Source organism: Urocampus carinirostris, chromosome 6 (genome assembly GCF_059441175.1).
Source record: "Urocampus carinirostris isolate Australia breed hairy pipefish chromosome 6, RoL_Ucar_1.0, whole genome shotgun sequence".
Taxonomy (NCBI): Eukaryota; Metazoa; Chordata; class Actinopteri; order Syngnathiformes; family Syngnathidae; genus Urocampus; species Urocampus carinirostris.
In genome coordinates, this window is record NC_142354.1 from 36,518,508 (window position 1) to 36,537,306 (window position 18,799).

General features: G+C 39.1%; 1 protein-coding gene across 4 annotated transcripts in view; it reads right to left on the bottom strand.

Annotated features, from left to right (window-relative positions):
* The window catches only part of ephb2b (eph receptor B2b), a 243,835-nt gene that overhangs the window by 2,484 nt on the left and 222,552 nt on the right, over positions 1 to 18,799 (bottom strand). For all 4 annotated transcript variants that reach the window (XM_088338893.1, XM_088338891.1, XM_088338892.1 and 1 more), the window contains exons 12-15: positions 10,711 to 10,926; positions 8,056 to 8,205; positions 2,662 to 2,855; positions 1,358 to 1,513 (exon numbers count right to left, since the gene is read on the bottom strand). In XM_088338893.1, the coding sequence (XP_088195019.1) occupies positions 1,358 to 1,513; positions 2,662 to 2,855; positions 8,056 to 8,205; positions 10,711 to 10,926 (716 nt within the window). The remainder of the gene's footprint in view (positions 1 to 1,357; positions 1,514 to 2,661; positions 2,856 to 8,055; positions 8,206 to 10,710; positions 10,927 to 18,799) is intronic.

An 18,799-nucleotide genomic window follows, 5' to 3' on the forward strand; every position in this document is an offset into this window, starting at 1 on the left:
TTAGTTAAAGAAAAAGGAGTTGCGTGAGTAAATGTGTTCCTCTGATATATTTTTCCAACCCTTACCTTTGGAAATATACACTTTTTTCCTTGGATTACTTTCAACGGGACCTGGACTCTGCAGGTCTGCATCAAACCTTAAGTACCGGTATCATTTTCCGTTCATTTTGCCGGCTGTGATTTTTGGACTGTGGACTTTAATGAAGGACATTTAGTTTCAATCGCGGGACTTAAAGTCGGGTTTGGGTTAATTTTGTATTTGTGTTACATGTTTAAATGTGGGCGTATGCGGCTTATATACAGGTGCGGCTTGTGTATGTGCAAAATCGTTTTTCCTCTTAAAATGTGGTGGGTGTGGCTTATAATCAGGTGTGCTCTATAGTCTGGAATTTACGGTACATATGTACATGGTGTACATGACGTCTCTGTATCATTTCAATAATATTTAAAAAAGGCAATTAATTAAAATGTTTATTCAAACTTGTTAACATTTATTCCGTTTTTATGAATGTTTTCTTTTTACTCACACTGTATTTGTGTGTTTTAGGGATAATTTTTGTAAAAGAGGTGATGTTTAATGAACCCCGTACAATCCTTCAAAAGTAAACGTCTTATGGTTCATTGAAACAAAACCTGACAGGCAGACTCAGTGAAACTGCAGAATTTTGTGTGGAAGAGATCCACAGTCACGTCTGTCGATTTGTGCATTGCACAATACATTTTTGGACACGGGGGATAATGTTAGATGAGTGGGCAACCAAGGAGATCTATTGAAAACATATATCGAATAAGAAAATCCTTTGTTCGTTCTCCAGAAAAGTCCATCCGTGATTACAGTTACCGTGTTCAAAAGTGGACAAGGTCCAACACTGTCTTTGTCTTCATGCATTTCTAGTGCCTTGCACGAAAGGACGGACGTGACAGTGGATCTCTTTCATAGTTTATTTTTTGTTGTTTGACTGAGTCTGCCCCTCAGGTGTGATTTCAATAAACCATGAGACACATTGTCTCTTCTCTTAAGGGGTAGCCATTTCATAGTGGTTCATTCAACATCACCTCTTTCACAAGCAGAATCCCTTAAATTAAAAAAAAAACACTGAGTACAATGAAACCGATCTGAATATAACCTGTATAAGATATATTATTAGAAATAAAATATAGGAGTTTAAGGAAAAAAACGGTACTTTATTTCAAAACCACAAGTATTTCCTGAAGTCTCTTTCAAGTCCCCTTATTTGAAAAACATCGTCACTTTAATAACAAACAGATAGCTAGCATCTGCCGCGGCAGTTATGCTCGAGAATTGTTTTTTCCATCAGTGAACAAATTGTGGCTCACATGAGCAGATGGCGACTTACTCCATTGTCATCTGGGACACCACATCGAACGTCGTGAAATCCGAATTGGCAAAGTTGTCCTTGTATTGGCCCATCTTGATGGCATCCAGCCACTCGTCCACCGTGCTGAAGCTGGAGAAGTCCGGGATGCTGCGATCCAGCAGAGGCAGATGCACGCTGGGGGGAAGAGGAGATGTATTTGGGGGGACACAGACAGAATGCATTAAGATGACTGACGACAGAAATGTGGCGGCTCTTCGCTTCGCCGTGGCGCCGCCGACCACCTGCGAGCGCTTCTGCTTGCGTCACATTCTCACGGCCCCCGGGGGCCATCCCAAAGGCCTCGTTCATCAAGCTGCACTTTCCAAACTCATTTCCTTCCAAAATGGATTTTCCAAATGAGTTGCTGAGTTTTTTTGGAAAGGCGCTGTCCTTTTAGCTGGGTGTCTGTGGAGAATCGGGAATGTTTCTGACGTGCCAATGGGCTTCATCTTGGATTTGTATTATTGTTTTCCGGAAGGATTTGAATGAGTCACTTAAAACGACCAAATATGATTAGTTTTGTCCTTCACGTTTGCTTTCCATGCCACATTCTTATCAGCTGGGGTTCCTGCACTGTAATCAATGTTTGATGTTTTTCCTTGCAAAGTTTATTCAGTTCCTTTTTTCTTATTTTAATACCTTGAATGAAAGTATATGATGCATTTATTCTCGCAAAAAGAGGACTGATTTCCTTTTCTTCTCATTATCTCATTAGCTGCCCCGCTTATCCTCAGTAGGGTTGCAGGGGTGCTGGAGCCCATCCCAGCAATCATCGGGCAGTGGGCAGGGGACACCCTGAACTGGTTGCCAGCCAACCGCAGGGCACACAGGGACAGACAACTCGCTCGCTCATTCACACCTAGGGACAATTTGGACCGGCCAATTCACCTGAAATGCATGTTTTTGGAATGTGGGAGGAAACCGGAGTGCTTGGAGAAACCCACGCAAGCACGGGGAGAACATACCAAACTCTGCACAGAAAGTTTGGTAGGTTCCCAAGACCTTAGAACTGTGCCGCACACGCGCTAACCACTGCGCTGCCGTGCTACCCTGATTTCCTTTTCTTGATTCGTCTTATTTGCTGAATAGGTCTAAGGATAGCATTAGAGGCGCTTGAGATGGAACAATAGAAAAACCCCAGACACATTTACCATTGCATTGCTAGTTTGGATTAGAATTATCATCATTTTGCCTCATAGAAGTGTGATTGCATTTCAAGGAAGTTGTGTTGTAGCAGTCAACAACAATAAACCGAATCCTAATCTTGCAGTTTTTGAACTCACCCTGAGGACAATGGTGTCATGGCCTTCAAGGTGTTGGGATTGCGGATCATTTTGTCCAGGTTGTTGACGATCTGACTGAACTTGGGCCGGTTGTTACGGTCCTTCTGCCAGCAGTCCAGCATGAGCTGGTGCAGCGCGCTGGGACAGTCCATTGGGGGCGGCAGCCGGTAGTCCTGCTCGATGGCGTTGATCACCTGAAAGGAGTGGGCAAGCAATACGCAGGTGTCTTTTGTCCAAGTGGTGACATCATCATTGGCATAAAAATCTGCATAAATGCGTGTTTGCTTAATTAATAATATGAAGTTAAAGACTGGATAATATCTTGAAATTATCCATATAATATCTTGCCCTATCTGTTTTAGTTAGTGCCAGACGCAGAAAAATGGAAGGATACAAGAGCCACAGTGTTTACTATGTTTGTGTACTGTAATGCATATGTAATTCACCCTGGTCATCCTGAAACGGGGATACCACTTGTGAGGTCCCTTCTCAAGGTTTCTCTTTTTCCTCACGCTGAGGTTTTGAGTTGTTCCTTGCCTGCATGTTGGTTTAAGATCAGGTAATTGTGTCATTGTAATCCTGTGCAGTCCTTTGAGACATTTTTGTGATTAAGGGCTATATAAATACATTTGACTTGACTTGTAGTTTAGTTTGTATTTTACTTTTTACTATAAGTCTCTTGTATATTACTAAATCAACAATGGCATTTAAAAAAAGAATTTCTTTTTAAATTAAAGAAACAAAATGACAAAAATGTACATAATTTCAAATGTATTTGTATAATGCCCTTTTTTAACCTAAAAAAAGAGCTCAAAGTTTGGGTGTGCATTATACACAAGTTTTTCTGGAAATGTGTTGTATTACCGTATTTCTGCAATGAGTGAACAGTCGAAAAAAATCGCTGTCCACTATCACAACGCATTGGGTGCAACGGGAATCGAACCCGGGTTGCAACGCTTAGAGCGCCGGACAACTAAATCACTAGTGATATAGATGAAATTCGAAAATGCATTAGATTTTGTCTCATTATCACATAATTTTTACTTATGGTACCAGAGATAAATTATAATGAATAGCGGAAACAGAAAGTTCTCCCGAAAGATATAAAACAATGCAAAAAAGCACAGAGGTAAGCAACTCTTTGGTACATCTGATGATGAGTCGGACTTCGAAAGACATAAAAGAAATACGTTCTACAATTTTGTTTTTTTAATATTGTATTCGTAGATCTCAAATTCAAAACGTTCTCAAATGATTTTAATCCCAGCTGCATGTCTTCAACAATGTTTGTCACTTTCAATGCCTGGTTTGAGCTTAGAAAAAGTGAAACAACATTTCATACAAATTGAATATCAAATAATACCTAGCCTAGCTTATTGAGTTTTGAAATGGTCTGTACTGAATTTGGAACTTTTTGATTTGTGGTCGCCACCCGTAGCCTTCACGATCCACCTATCACTGCAGCCTCTGCCAGCACTTACATAATATGCATGTAAGTACATGCATGTTGACAGACTCAAGATTAATTGAAAACAAAAACAAAACTGGGACGTTAATGCGGGTGCTAAAATATTCCGCCTAACAAAGGTTAGGGTGCATTGATCTGTTAAATTGACAAAGGGCAACTAGAGGTAATATTATCTTTCTATCTACCTTGGTCATATCCCTCAAGAGGGGTGACCGACAGCAAGACAAACACATACAATAACAAAGAAAATAAAAAGGGAAAAAAATAGCAAAAAACACACACAAAGATTTTTGGACCATGACCAACCAAAATGCCCAAACACCCAAACAAGTCAGGCACATCGGCACCTACGTTGGTCATGCTTTTGTCCCTCCAGATGTAATGGGACACCAGAAAGCGGCCATGTCACTCGGGTCAGGGTGACACAACACACTCTTTTGTCAACAGCAGGGCCCGACAGCTTTTCACTGGTTTACCCCTGTCGCATCATACAGGTGCCCTGCGCATCCCTTAGAACGCGCCCAAACATCCCATGATCCTTTTACAACACCTCTCCACTCATTCCTATCACCAACAAGAGCTCTAGCTTTCACTAGATTTAGACCTCTTTCCTGCACTGCACTCATAACACCATCCATCCACGCCAATCGCGGCCTTCCTCTTGGTCTCCTTCCATTGACTTCTGCTCTGTAGATCCTCTTCAACATTTGCTCATTATCCATCCTCTCCGTGTGTCCAAACCAACCGAGTACTCTCTTATCCACACGCTTGCTCAGTTCCACAACTACCCCAGTTTTGTCCCTCACAATTTCATTTCTCAATCTATCCAATGTTGTCACTCCTAACATACTCCTCAAACACTTCATCTGAGAGGTAAGATTGGGCCTAAAAAATCCAGCCCGACTCAACCAGGACCTACAGATATTAAACCAAAACAGCTTTGCTAAAAGTAGGAAAAAAAGCAGATAGGTGCATTGGGAGAAAAAGCATAAGGACTCTTTGAACTCAATTGGGCATTGTTAATTGATTTGCAAATGCCCCCCCCATGGATGAACATGATCCATAAAAGAACTATAAAGCTGTCAAATTTGAACACGGGAACCACCTATTGGAAACATTTTGAGTTTTATCCAACGCTTGATCATTTGGCACTCTTATTGATGGGGGAAAAAAGAGTCAAAGATGAACAGTTATAAACAAATGGCGTCTTATTCAGTCAGCAGTAAGTTCGGATGTGACTCCCCTTTTGCCATACTTGTTCCTGTTTTATGGCTACCCCGGATGTAATGATCGCGCGTACCGCCAACCACCAGCCACATCAGTGAGTGCACCCTTCTTTCTAATCAGCTGTTGTGAGTTTTGGAAATCACCCACAATCCTAACGCGCGACACACAAACTTAAAAGATAAAATATTTGACGTAACTTATCATTTAAGGACCAGTGTTCTCGTTTGCCTGCGTCCCTGCGTCCTAGACGCATTATTTTTGCTGGGGACGCATCGTGTCAAATCAATGTGCGACCCCGGGACGCAACTTTTTTGACACAAAATCGTCATTATCATTTTTTAACAAAGATTTACCGCACTCCAAACTTTTCGTCAGGCAGATCCGCCATTGTTGTTTTGGTCTCGTGGTTCGAGTTTTCGTCTGCACGCCGATCTCGAGTTCGAGTTGTGTAGTGAAAGTCCGTCTCTCTTTAGAGAACCGGCTTTTTCGGCATAACTCATTAAAGAGCCGTCTCTCAAACGGCTCACTTGCTTTGATGCATTATATTACAAATGATTATGTTGTATAAAGAAGTTAAGAAAAAAAGGAAGTATAAAAGGAGAAAATGAAAAAAGACAGGTTTGTGGTGATCCCTTTTAATCAGTATATTACCAACAATAATTTAATGCAGAAAATGAATTAATAATTTGAATAAGAAAATGTATTATTCTACTTAATTATATTTGCATGTATTTTTTGCTTCTACAGTGAACGTCCAAGCGACTTCATTTTTGAACTTTTTTTATAATAAACCTCATTCATGTCGAGCAACTCAGTGTCTCACAACAAAATGTTCATTAACATATATGATATAAGAAAACACATGTACAATATAACATGTTAAACTACATAAATACACACGTTTGAAAAAAAAAATGTATTTTGTAAGGGAAAATACGACAGTTTGTAAGGGCATGGAGCACACTAAATTTTGGGGACCCATAAATCTCTCTTGGGACCCATAGATTTTTGAGCATGCGAGTCCCCGCGACCCATCACTTTTCAGAGGTAAAATGAACACTGAAGGACACTTCAATCGATGCACCCAACATTACAAGTCACAAATTGCCCTTAGGCCGTAGTTTGGATACCACTTATCTGTAAAGTTCATAATGGGGGAGTCCATTAAAGAAACTATATTACTCTCATTCTCTGCAGAGCTGTTCTATAGATAACAGAGCAAGCCCTCTGTCCTCAACTCAGCACATAAGCCTTCTCACTTTCACTTGCTGTGCTCATTGTCTCCCAGACACCGTCGCTCTTCTATCATTCGCTCTCTGGACACTGAGGGAAACTGTGGGAGTCAGATCCATCGACATTTCGTTCTGTATACACGTGTACTAGAATGACAATAAAGTAGATCTGAATCTGAATCTGAATCTGAATCTGAATCTTCACACCAGCACCCAGAAGCAGAAACCGTGACTCCAGCCGAGAGCAGGAATTGTGTACAGTGTGCTGCCAAGCGTTTTCAAATGATCTGATTATATCTGCGTGGCAGCTGGGAGGAATTAACACATGAAACCCACGCGACTGTGTGGTGTGTCGGTAAGCTGTGGAGCTGTGGCCGTGATACGGGGGTTGGGCATGAAATACCGTATTTTCCGCACTATAAGGTGCACCGGGTTATAGGGCGCACCCCCTAAAAATAGTTTTTGGTCCTATATTTCCAATACATAAGGCGCATCGGATTATAAGGCGCTACACTGGGAACGTCGACAAAACAGTCAGATAGTTCAGTCAAACTTATTACCCCCTTAACATTCCGAAAGAAGCAAATACGTGTCTCAGACATGTACGGAAACAGTGTCTGTGCGATGTCACCAATCACTCAAATGCATCGTTCCAAATATCATTCGGAAGGTTAAAGTCTTGGGATTCAAGAAATGCCAAAGATTTCTTAGTTTCCATTTTATTTTTTGCTGGCAACTGTGTGGACAGCAAAGTAAGAATTGTATTGTGCAGGGAAACGGGGTTCTTTACTGTGCATATGACAATAAACACTTTGGATTGAATTTAGTTTAAAAATAGACTCATCACTGAAACATCAAGATCGTTCTAAAACAAGATACCGGGAAAATATAAAGCCGCACAGCAAGTTCTCTTGCAGCCATCACGTTCAATAATGATATGTAACCATGGTCTTCTTACAACCGTGAGTGTAGTAAATCCAGGAGAATAAAATATTTACAAATACAGAATAATAAAAAATGTTTTCTCTATGCCGTAGTGCAACCCAACGTGTGATTCACATTTATCTTTTTCGGCCAATTGCAGGCTTTGTTTCGCCCCTTTAGCCTATGTGAGCCTGTAAATGATAAAACGGATCGGCCCCCTTTACCTCTGAATAACTTTAGCCAATAGTGACTGATTCAAATGATGATTGACACATTGGTTAGGAAATGAAACGCCGGTATATAAATCCCAGCATAAACCGCAGAATACTTCGCCTTCGGGGGAAAATCTAGTCGGCGGCTGCTTGCCTTAGTTGCAAGACTTTGCGACTTAATATTGATCCATATACAAGGCGCACTGTATTATAAGGCGCATGGTCAGTTTTTGAAAAAACTAAAGGCTTTTAGGTGCGCCTTATAGTGCGGAAAATACGGTACATTAACTTTCATGCATAACAGTGGCCGTGCTTGATTGAAATCACTCACGTCTTGATTGGTCATGTCCCAGTATGGCCGCTCCCCGTAGGACATGACTTCCCACATGACGATCCCGTAGCTCCAAACGTCGCTCGCAGAAGTGAACTTCCGGTACTGGATGGCTTCGGGCGCAGTCCACCGGATTGGGATCTTACCACCCTTTGAACACATAAAGAAGCTCAATCACACATTCCAACCAGCAGGCGGAGACATTAAAACAAAAGGATGAGTTTTAATGGTAGAATTTACATTTTCCTCAACCATTATCGTGGAATATTTAAATGTATCTGCATATATATTAAAAATTGTACCATCTACGTTCTTCATTGATAACAATTTTAATATTTTAGTCATTTATAACTCCTTCACCTATTGGGTCATAATTAATGCACTTTATGATTACTTATGAATTTGCATGTAATTGTTTGGGTCTTGTTATAATTACTTGACATTCTTTCAGTTGTTATTCAATCTTTGCATCGTTTGAAATGGTATTTCAAGAGCGGTTTTTAGGATTTAAGTAATCCCTTGTTCATCGTTTTACCTTCCCAAAAGAAAGTAGAAATCTTCATTTTTTTTTACAAAAATAATATGATTAAATACTCAAATATGCACTGAAACCAAAGAACCAACCCTTTTAACAGGTTGAAACATTTGTTTGACAAATAAAAGTACTGTATGAAACATTTTTTATTTATTATCTTTAACAATTAGCTACTGTACAGTCAAAAAATAATATTATAAGTTAAGAGACAGTTCAGCCAATCAGGATCAGAACACAATGCACGATGCAAATCAGTGAAGTAGAAAAAACGTGAAAAATTAACCCCGTTATAGCGAGAGGTTATTGTACCCTTGAAGTTAAAGCACAAGTGATTTTCAGCTATTTTGATTGTGCACTCATAAATCCTACTAGTCATTGCCCTGTAGCTCATTTGTGCTCGAAAAATTATGTTATGCTAAATTTAGACTAACTAAACAAACTATAGTACGAAATAAACTGCTCATTTCATCCCCAGTGCTTATTTTAGCAACAGGGATATAAAGAAACGCGTGAGGGAAGAAATAGTAATAGTCAGGTGGATGAAAATGTCACACATAACAATAATCAAAATATTTTGACAGTATGTTAAAGTTTTTTTTTTAAATAAACTTGAAAAAAATATTCTTACTCCATCGCCAGAAATGTTGTTAGGTTGAAGTATTATATTTATCTAATACATTTTCCGACTTATTTCTGTCGTAAACTGAGAAAAATAGTACTTATAAACAATGTTCCCTCTAAGCTGTGCGCGTGCACAATCGGGCACTGCCCGCACATTCTCAGCGCACAAGAAAATCTAGCCAGCGCAATGTTCCCTCTAAGCTGCGTGTGTGCACAATTGCGCACTACCCAGAGCTTTTCCGCGCACAAGAAAATCTAGCCAGCTCACAAAAATCAGGGCTCGAAATTGCAAATTAAGAAGCGAATTAAGTCAAAGTTACAGTGCATGAAGGTAAAAATACAAGGGTTCCCCTGACCTTATGTTCTAAAAGCGGTATTTTGAAGTCAAGGTCGAAGTAGAACGAAGTTGAGTAAAGTCAATAGAGTTTTTCGAGAACCGCCTTCTTTGGCTCGGCTCACTAAAAGGAACCAGCTCTTTCGGGTCCTAAACGGCTCTTCAGGTGGTTTTTGCTTCTTTCATCCCTATGTGACCAAATATTATGTAAAATTATGCACAAAATGACTTAAAGGAAGGGGGAATAGACCAAAAAAGAAAAAAATACCAAAATGAAAAAGTAGTGAAAAGCTGAGAAAAAAAGAAACAAAAGGAAGAGAAAAAAGAAGGAAAAATTCAGAAAAAAAGCCAGAAAAAAGAAAGAAACAAAGAAAAAAAAGTAAATAGAGAACAAAAAGAAAAAAAGTAACAGCTAGGAAAAAATAAACACAATGAGATTTTTTTAAAAAGAATTAAAAAAAAAGAAAAAAAAACGGAAAAAGAAGAAAAATTTTGTGTTGCATTCAAATCATTTCCAATTATACCAAGTCAATCTTGTTGGCAACTAAAAAATCTGATTAAATACAGTTGTGTATCGTGCAACCGACCAAATAAGCCACCCAAAAATGTTAGTATTATGTGACAAAAGACACCAGGAAAAAAAATGGAAATCTTGTGAAAGAATTGTAAAAACAATTGACGTTTGTAGGCTGTACAACCTTTGCAATAGTACATTAGTCAATTCATTCCAAAGTGAAAAATAATTTTGCATTGCCGGAAACTCAGCAGAAAGTAACTTGATGTCAAGTTTGGGGCATGTTTGATAATGGATTAGTTGCCACACTTGGGATTGCTGTTGCTCACTGTTGTTTCAAGCGTTGCTCACATACTTTGTGTGAAAATTAGAGGGAACATTGCTTATAAATGAGTGCAACTATATTTTTTAAGGACTGTTTTTAAGTCAGATTAAGAAAAACAACACTTCAAAAAAAAATACAGTAAAATAAACAAAAATGGATGGTAACATCATTAAAATTACTGTTTTCTTTATAATACTTAAAATAAGCAAAATTGGTTGCTAATGTAAGTTTTGGTCAATAAAATAAAAACTTCTTGTGTTTTGTAGTTTCTTATTCTGTGTAACACTTTAGTAGACTTTAAATGAGAAAGTGCCCCTGTTCCTCACCAGAGCGCTGGTGTAGGTGGGGTCGGACGTGTCGTCTTCCAGGAAGCGGGAGAGACCAAAGTCGGACACTTTGCAGACCAGGTTGCTGTTGACCAGGATGTTGCGGGCGGCCAGGTCGCGATGCACGTAGTTCATGTCGGCCAAGTACTTCATGCCCGAGGCTATGCCCCTTAACATTCCCACCAGCTGGATCACGGTGAACTGCCCGTCGTTTTGCTGAAATAGACCATAGCAAAAATAGATACTGGCTCAAATCTCTATTCACAGGCATCATTTGTGCAAAAGAACAATGACAATTAGAATGGTTTTACTTTAACTTAAAAATGATTCAAATATTGAAGATGTCTAAAGAAACTATCTTTACTTTTTGAATAATTCATGTGGGCTTCATCACAATGTCAAGTCAAATCATTTTTATTTGTATAACCCCTAATCACAAAGAGTCTCAAAGGGCTGCACGGGCTATTGCACGGACTATTATTTCAGACTAGTATTACACCATCCCCTGATCTGGAACCAACATGAGGGCAAGGAAAAACTCAAAAACCTCAACATGAGGAAAATGAAGAAACCTTGAGAAGGGACCGCAAATGTGGTATCCCCTTTCAGGATTACCAGACAGCAAAGTATGTTGCAATTACAAATAATACAGAGATATTGTCCACAAAAAGTATAGGTTGTCAATCAGCAAACCCGTTTTCAGACTGGGTGTGAGGTGGGGCGGAGTTGTTGTGCCACGCAATCGTCTTAAATCAACGAGAAGGTGGAGTGTAGTATAAGACGAGCAGACCAGTGAAATCTTTAATTATTTGTGAGCAAAATTGTACAGATGCAAGAGATTGTACTGTACACATAAAAGTGTTCACTTTTTTTTCTGTTTGCTGTCTGGTAATCCTGAAAGGGGGATGCCACATGTGCGGTCCCTTCTCAAGGTTTCTTCATTTTCCTCATGTTGAGGTTTTTGAGTTTTTCCTTGCCTTAATGTCGGTTCCAGATCAGGGGATGGTGTAATAATTTATATATTCCCTTCATTCATTCCTTGTTTATTCCCTTCCTCCCTCTTCCTTCTTGCCATCCTTCCTCCCATGTTTCTTCCCTTCTTTCCTTCTTCCCGTCTTTCTTTCCTTCCTTGTTTATTCTTATCCTTCATTATACACTTCCTTCCTTCCTTCTTTAGTTCCTTTCTTGGTACCTTCCCTCCTTCCTTCCTTCCTTGATTCCTTCCTTCATTCCTTCCTTGATTCCTTCCTTCCTTCCTTCCTTTCTTCCTTCCTTCCTATCTCCCTTACCTCCAGTTATCTATTGTCTCTCCTTTCCTGTCCCACCTCCCCTCTTTGTTTCCCTCCCTTCCCTTCCTCCATTCCTCTTCCTTTCCCTTCCTCCCTCCCTTCTTTGTTCCCTTCCTATTTTCCTTCTTTATTCCCCCTTCCTCCTGAGGGCACAGCTTTGGTCTCAGCATAGGTGGAGACATTTTTCGAGTGATTGGTGGGGACAAAATGACGATTGCTCGATTTTGGGGGTAATAAGACATTTTCATATTTTATATGGTTACACTGACATTTTGCTAAAGAGTATTTTCCTGAAATTAAGTCAGAGATTTTAAAAGCACATTAGAGCTCTCATCTGCACAGCAAAATAAATAATTCTCAACCATAGGCAAAAAAAATGCCTTATTTCTATTTTTTTTCTATTTTTAAATCAAACATTATTTAATTTTGAATATTCGTTTTCTGTTCTGTGATTAAAGGCGATAGAAATAAACATGACTTAACTCATTAAATTATTTCTGCGGTAAAACAAACAAAACAATACATACAATGAGATTTGTCTGTTATAGCAGATATCAAATATTTGTTCGTATTCTAAGAACTAAAATATAAACAATTGGCTGTTATCTGCTGTGCTAATTTTAAGTGTTATATTTGTCTTTTATATTTTTGAACTTATTTCTGTAGTAATACAATTAAAAGAATTGTGATATTATAGAAAAAACAAAAACAAAAATCTGATAGCATTCTTTTAAATTTTATGTTTACTTTAAAGATTTATTTTGCAGTCCAAAAGCCACCTAGGAATATTAAAACTAAATGTTACCACTGGACTTAACCCAAGTGTTCTGGTAGCTCGAATGTTGATGTTTTTCTTGACACCTCCAATAAAAATGATTTAACATTTCAGCCATAATTTCTTGCAGTCAATATTATGATGATTCATGACATTTTATCTTGAGCAGGATCCAAATCCATCAAAGTTGAGCGTGCAAAGGTTTCTTTTAAATGTGTGATAAAATCGGCACCCCAGGACCCAAAGAGAGATGTTTATTTTTACGTGCTCAATGCAGGTCTGGCCACAGTTAAGCTTGGTCTGGACGCCGTTCTTACAGCTGTCTCCATCTTTTTGTAAAGTGCTTTAATGTGCACATGGCGCCTTGACCAAGCGAGCAGCTGTTTACTCCCGTCATGACGCTGTCCTTCATCGGTGGGGGAAGCAGTGGTAAATTTTAGGGATCCAAATATTGATCTATACTGAGCAAGTACTTGGATCAGATCAATACTTTGTCGCAGGATCGAAACTTTACTTCTCCAGCAATTTCCTCAAAGTGACACATTTCCATGTGGATAGCAAAGTCCTGGCGCCATTGGCAACTACCGTAAATTCCGGACTATAAGCCGCTACTTTTTTCCCTAACTTTCAATCCTGCGGCTTATTCAGTGATGCAGCCAATTTATGTAATTTTTCTAACGGCTGCTAGCGGCGCTCGAGTGTTGCAACCAATAACTGCCCTGTCAAAGTTATATTATTATTATTAAAGCCAAGTCAAGTCAAATCACATTTATTTATACAGCCCTTAATCACAAAAATGTCTCAACGGACTGCACAGGATTACAATTACAAAATTACACAATTACCTGATCTTAAACCAGCATGTGGGCAAGGAACAACTCAAAAACCTCAGTGTGAGGAAAAAAGAGAAACCTTGAGGAAGGACCTCACATGTGGTAATCCCCCTTCCAGGATTGACCAGGGTGAATTACAATTAGCATTACTGTACACATAATAGTAAACATTAGGTAAGATGTTGAAGATGTCCGGAAAGAGCATGACACAAACGACGCCCCCAGCCTGTAAACTAGTCCAGAAAGTCTATGACGGAAAACTCTTTGAAAACTCCCTCGGTGTACCGTCTTTCTTTGTAAATATGTGTAACCCATGTATAATATGTATTTGCAACTGTATATTTTTGTAATGTATTTATTTGTATTTATTTTAGACACTTATTCTGATTTGCACGGCTGAACGAAAAAATGAGGGGCGGAACAAACGTGGGGTGCGAGCGTATTATGAACTGACCGATAACGGATAATGGATAATGAACAAAGAAGATAGAACAATAACCCTTAAAAATCCCCCCCCCCATTTAATTTCACTCGCGGGACTTGAAGTCGGGTTTGGGTTGATTTTGTGTTTGTGTTACATGTTTAAATGTGGGCGCATGCGGCTTATATACAGGTGCCGCTTGTGTATGTACAAGATCGGTTTCCCTCTTAAAATGTGGTGGGTGCGGCTTATAATCGGGTGTGCTCTATAGTCCGGAATTTACGGTATATACTGTAAGCTTATACTTGGACTGCTGCTGCATCTTGTCTGTCAGGCAGAAGAGAGGGCCAAATCTTTGCGCCCACCTAGACCAAAAGCTAAAAATGACAGAAGCAAACAGGAAGCGCAGAAAAGGACAACTGCAGAGAAGGACAACCTGGTGTAACTGGTGTGGTTTGCAACTGTTTCAACAATTTTCATAAACACATTAAAAAAAATCACTTAGCAGGGAGCAAAGAGTTGCAACCAGAAATATGTATTGATCGCTACTAGCATGTATTTCCTGGATCGGATCCCAGTATCGCTCACCCCGAGGAGATTTTTCTGTACAAAAGTTCTCGTTTTCCCCCCCACTTTCACTGTGTGGCAGCTTGTTGGGGAATAAGATTCCTGAGAGGGGCGCTGGCGGCGAGAGGCATTGGGCGTCCATATTAGCAGTCTGCGCCAGTGCTCCAGTAGCCTACTTGTCTTTCACGCTTTGCTGCTCGTTAGCCTCGCCTCACGCTTCTCCTCACGTCAAGTTGAAAGGCCCTCGTGCCGCCGATTAAGCGCCATGCATTATGCATTGCATCAACCCTCGCAATTACACATTGGGTGCCGCCCTTTGCGTGGAGTTTCACGGCCATAATGGCAGCGAAAAGAGTAAACAGGTTGTCTCGATCCAACACAGACGTGGCCAAAGATTATCTTTCGAAGGGCCACACTTAGAACAATAGGATGACCACTAGAACCTTTTTTTTTCTAGGATTTTATAAACGTGAGAAAAGGTGTTGGTTTCATATTATTTAAAAATCTTACAGGTATTTAGATATTTAAACAGCATTTGATAGAATATTGAAATGTCTCCCTGCATATAAAACAGGGGTGGGGGACTATGTGCTACAATAACAGCCAAATCATTGACACACACTGCTCACTCGATATAGAGTTTCTAGCAGTATCGTGTAGTCCCTTCTATCTATCGAGAGAGCTAAGTGTGGTTATTGTGATTGCTGTTTACGTTCCACCGGATGCTAACGTTCCACCGGATGCTAACGTTAGCATAGCTAACTGCCCGCTGCTATCAATAAACAGCAGCTTGCACACCCCGACGGAGCTTTTATCGTCACCGGCGACTTTAATCGGGCATGCTTAAGGACTCTACTTCCCGAATCCATTCAATACGTGGACTGACCAATTAGGGAAAAAACACTGGATCGTGTGTACAGTAAGATCAAACATCTAGTTGGATCCGGCCATCTCTGTCTGTCCCTCAACCCTCATTCACCCCCCTCCAGAGGAAAACAAAGCCTAAGCAACAAGGACAGTACAAACATCTTCTTTGTTCCTTTATCTCTTTGTTTTCCTTATCCTCACTGTAAAATGTGGAACTGGAGTGCCACGTCCAATTTCGTTGTCACAATATATTCAACCCATGTTGTAACAATGACAATAAAGCTATATTCTATTCTATTCTATTCTATTCTATTCATATAGTCATAATTGTGTAAGTTTTCCAGGTAGTTTTTTTCATTCTTTTAAATCATCACATTAATATTGTAATAAAGTTAATTGTTTAGTGCTAATTGATGCACTTCTTGTTTGATTCACAATAAATAGATTTATCTAGCTGTTGTACAGTCTATACATTGTTCTGTGGTGTTCTGATTTACTGCTGGGAGGGTGGTTTTGACTCTTATCAAACCACCTGCATGATTTAGTCTGCACGACAGACTGGTTATGAAGCTTGAGCCTTGCGAATTTTCTACTACTTTCTGTGTTCCACCCCATTGGTATATAAATGATTGGAAGCCATTTTGAAAGCGCACTTGTGACAAGCACGCAGCCTTGTTCATTGTTCACAAGCCCAACATATGTTGTTTTTTATTTGCAATAAAAACCTCAAACTGCTCACTCCAGCGATTGTTTTACCCGTCTCATCTCATGACCCGGATGTTGATTTGGACACGCATCGAACTTTTTCTTTTCTTAATTCTGTGGGACAATGACAATTACTCGTGGTTAGACGAATAATTATGTGTTAAAACTTATTAACTGTTTGGATATCTTTTGATTTAGAAACTCTCCGAAATGTCAACATTTAAGCTTCTCAAAGGTAATTGTTTGGCTTCATACACCTCCATTAGCCAACATTGACCTTCTCTATGGTAAGTGCGAATATTAAACTCACATTTTATTTTGATAATATCCCCCTATTTATCTTATTATTGTATTTTTGGTTGAATTACTATTTCAGATTGTTTTAGTGATCAGCAAGATGCATTTTAAAGCTACTTAGAGTCAACTCTAATTACTTTGGGAGGCTGGGAACAGATTAATTGATTTTCAGTTATGCAATTCAAGGATTAATTAATTTCATATGTGGAGGATAGGTCAAGGGTTTTGCTATAGCTCAAACATTTTTGTGCCATACTTTGGAAAATATTGATGAACATTTTTAATATTTTCTAGAATAGGCCAAATGAAAAGGTAGATTTTCATTCTTTTTTCCCCTTGCAGATCATTTATATGGCACTGTTTATTGAATACAGAAACTGAATATTTGTCAAATGTATCCAAGTGTAAGTGGTATTCCAGTAAATTCTGGACTAGACTGCACCTGATTAAAAGCTCTTTGCCTGAATTTAAGAACGAAACTCAATTTTGTCTTTGTACAAGCCGAACCGAATTTTAGCCACAGATTTGAACAGCAATAAAAATGAACCAATTCACACACATTTCTTTGATTTTAAGCCTACAAAACAGGTGCCAACCGCATGGGCCATTTGGCATTGATGCTTTCGGATGAGAAAGTTGTTTACGTCACATGTTTTCAGATCATGTGACCATAAGCACATATTTACCATGAGATTAGCACATATTTACCACTGCGCATAAAGAAAAAAACCCAACGAGGGCTGCGGCGCATAAAAAGTGAGATCTATATTTCTAGACAACAGCACCAGGCCAACCATACTGTGAAGAATAGTGCCAGATTGCAGCACATATGTGTCTTCTTGTGTTGTTGTAGTTATTGGTGGTTGCCCGATGATGGATTTAATTGCATTCACTTGTTATCATTCCTTGTTGATTAAAGGAAACTTCAGCGACCTCACATTGACTCTGACTATACTAAAAGAGAAATAGAGAGTTTTTTGATAGATAACTTCAACTGTTGTTCAATTTGGTTGCATAAATTGAAGACTTGACTTGTGGGTGAAAAGGATCAAATATCGTAAATATGTTGTAAGTATTGAATAAAGGACTGTCAAACCTCTCGTTTCGCTCCTTTTATGTATTATACGAATAGGGATTGCAAAAACATGGACTCATTTCTCTCGAATGACATAATAAACGTTTCCAGACATACTTGTACTTTGAATGCTCTACATTTTCGTCGATAAAGCCATGAAAAAAATAAAATAAGCCAAAGCACATTTAAAGCCACAGTTTTAAAAAATTAATAGCTTGTACCCCGGAATTGGTCATCAACAAATATGGTCATTAACAAAAATATTCCACTGATTAGGCGAATGTTAAAATACATAATTGTAGCTGGGAAAAAACATTAACATCCTACAATTAACTCCATTCATAAATGTAAAGAAGTTATCACAAAACAATGAGAAGTAAAGTAGACGTGACATATGGAAACCTGAGAAATTGGTTATGACAAAAGCGATAAGAGGAGCCGCTGCAAAGTGTTAATCTTCACACCGTTCAGCTGCAGCTCAAATACAGTAAAGCCGACTTGACAACTACCACCAGTGAAAGCAGAAAATTTGATGTGACAAGTACAATAAAATACAATTGCTTACAACAGAAAGGGGCGAACAGGTTGGTGCAAGGTCTTGCCCAATTTGAGAAGGGTTCATGAATAAATAAATAAAATGACACTTCAAAATATAAATAACATAATATGTCTAACACCTAAAGCAAATAAGAGTGTTCTTTTACTATAATTTAGGTTAGATATCGTCTATCATCTTGTTCAATGTTCATTAAATTGACGGCTATTGTTCAAATTAATGATGAATTTTATGTTTCCTCTATTGATATTACCACTCATCCAACCAAGAACTAGGGGGGAACAAAGAATACAGAACTGGTACTGATACTTTTTCCTTGGAAATATCATCATCATTGAATAATTAAACTCAAACCAGATCCCTTTCCACACACATTATACCTGGCATTTTCCTTTTATGTAGTTGAAAAACAGTCCTTACAGTGCAGTGATTCCTGTTTGCCTTTATCATATTTGGGTAAGGGTGAACCAAGCGTGCATAGATGGGGGAAGTAGTAGGACATTTTAGGGATGAGCAGATCAGCAGGTAGGATGCAGTAGTAGGCCAGGTAGAGAAGTGCCAAAAGTGTGCCTGTTAGTCACCCACTCAGGCATACACTTAAAACAGTGGTGCTCACACGGTTTCAGGATGTAAGCTGGTTTCAAAATCCCAAAGTAAAACTGATCTACACACCACAAAAAATGGAGTCTAGCATCCTAATTAGT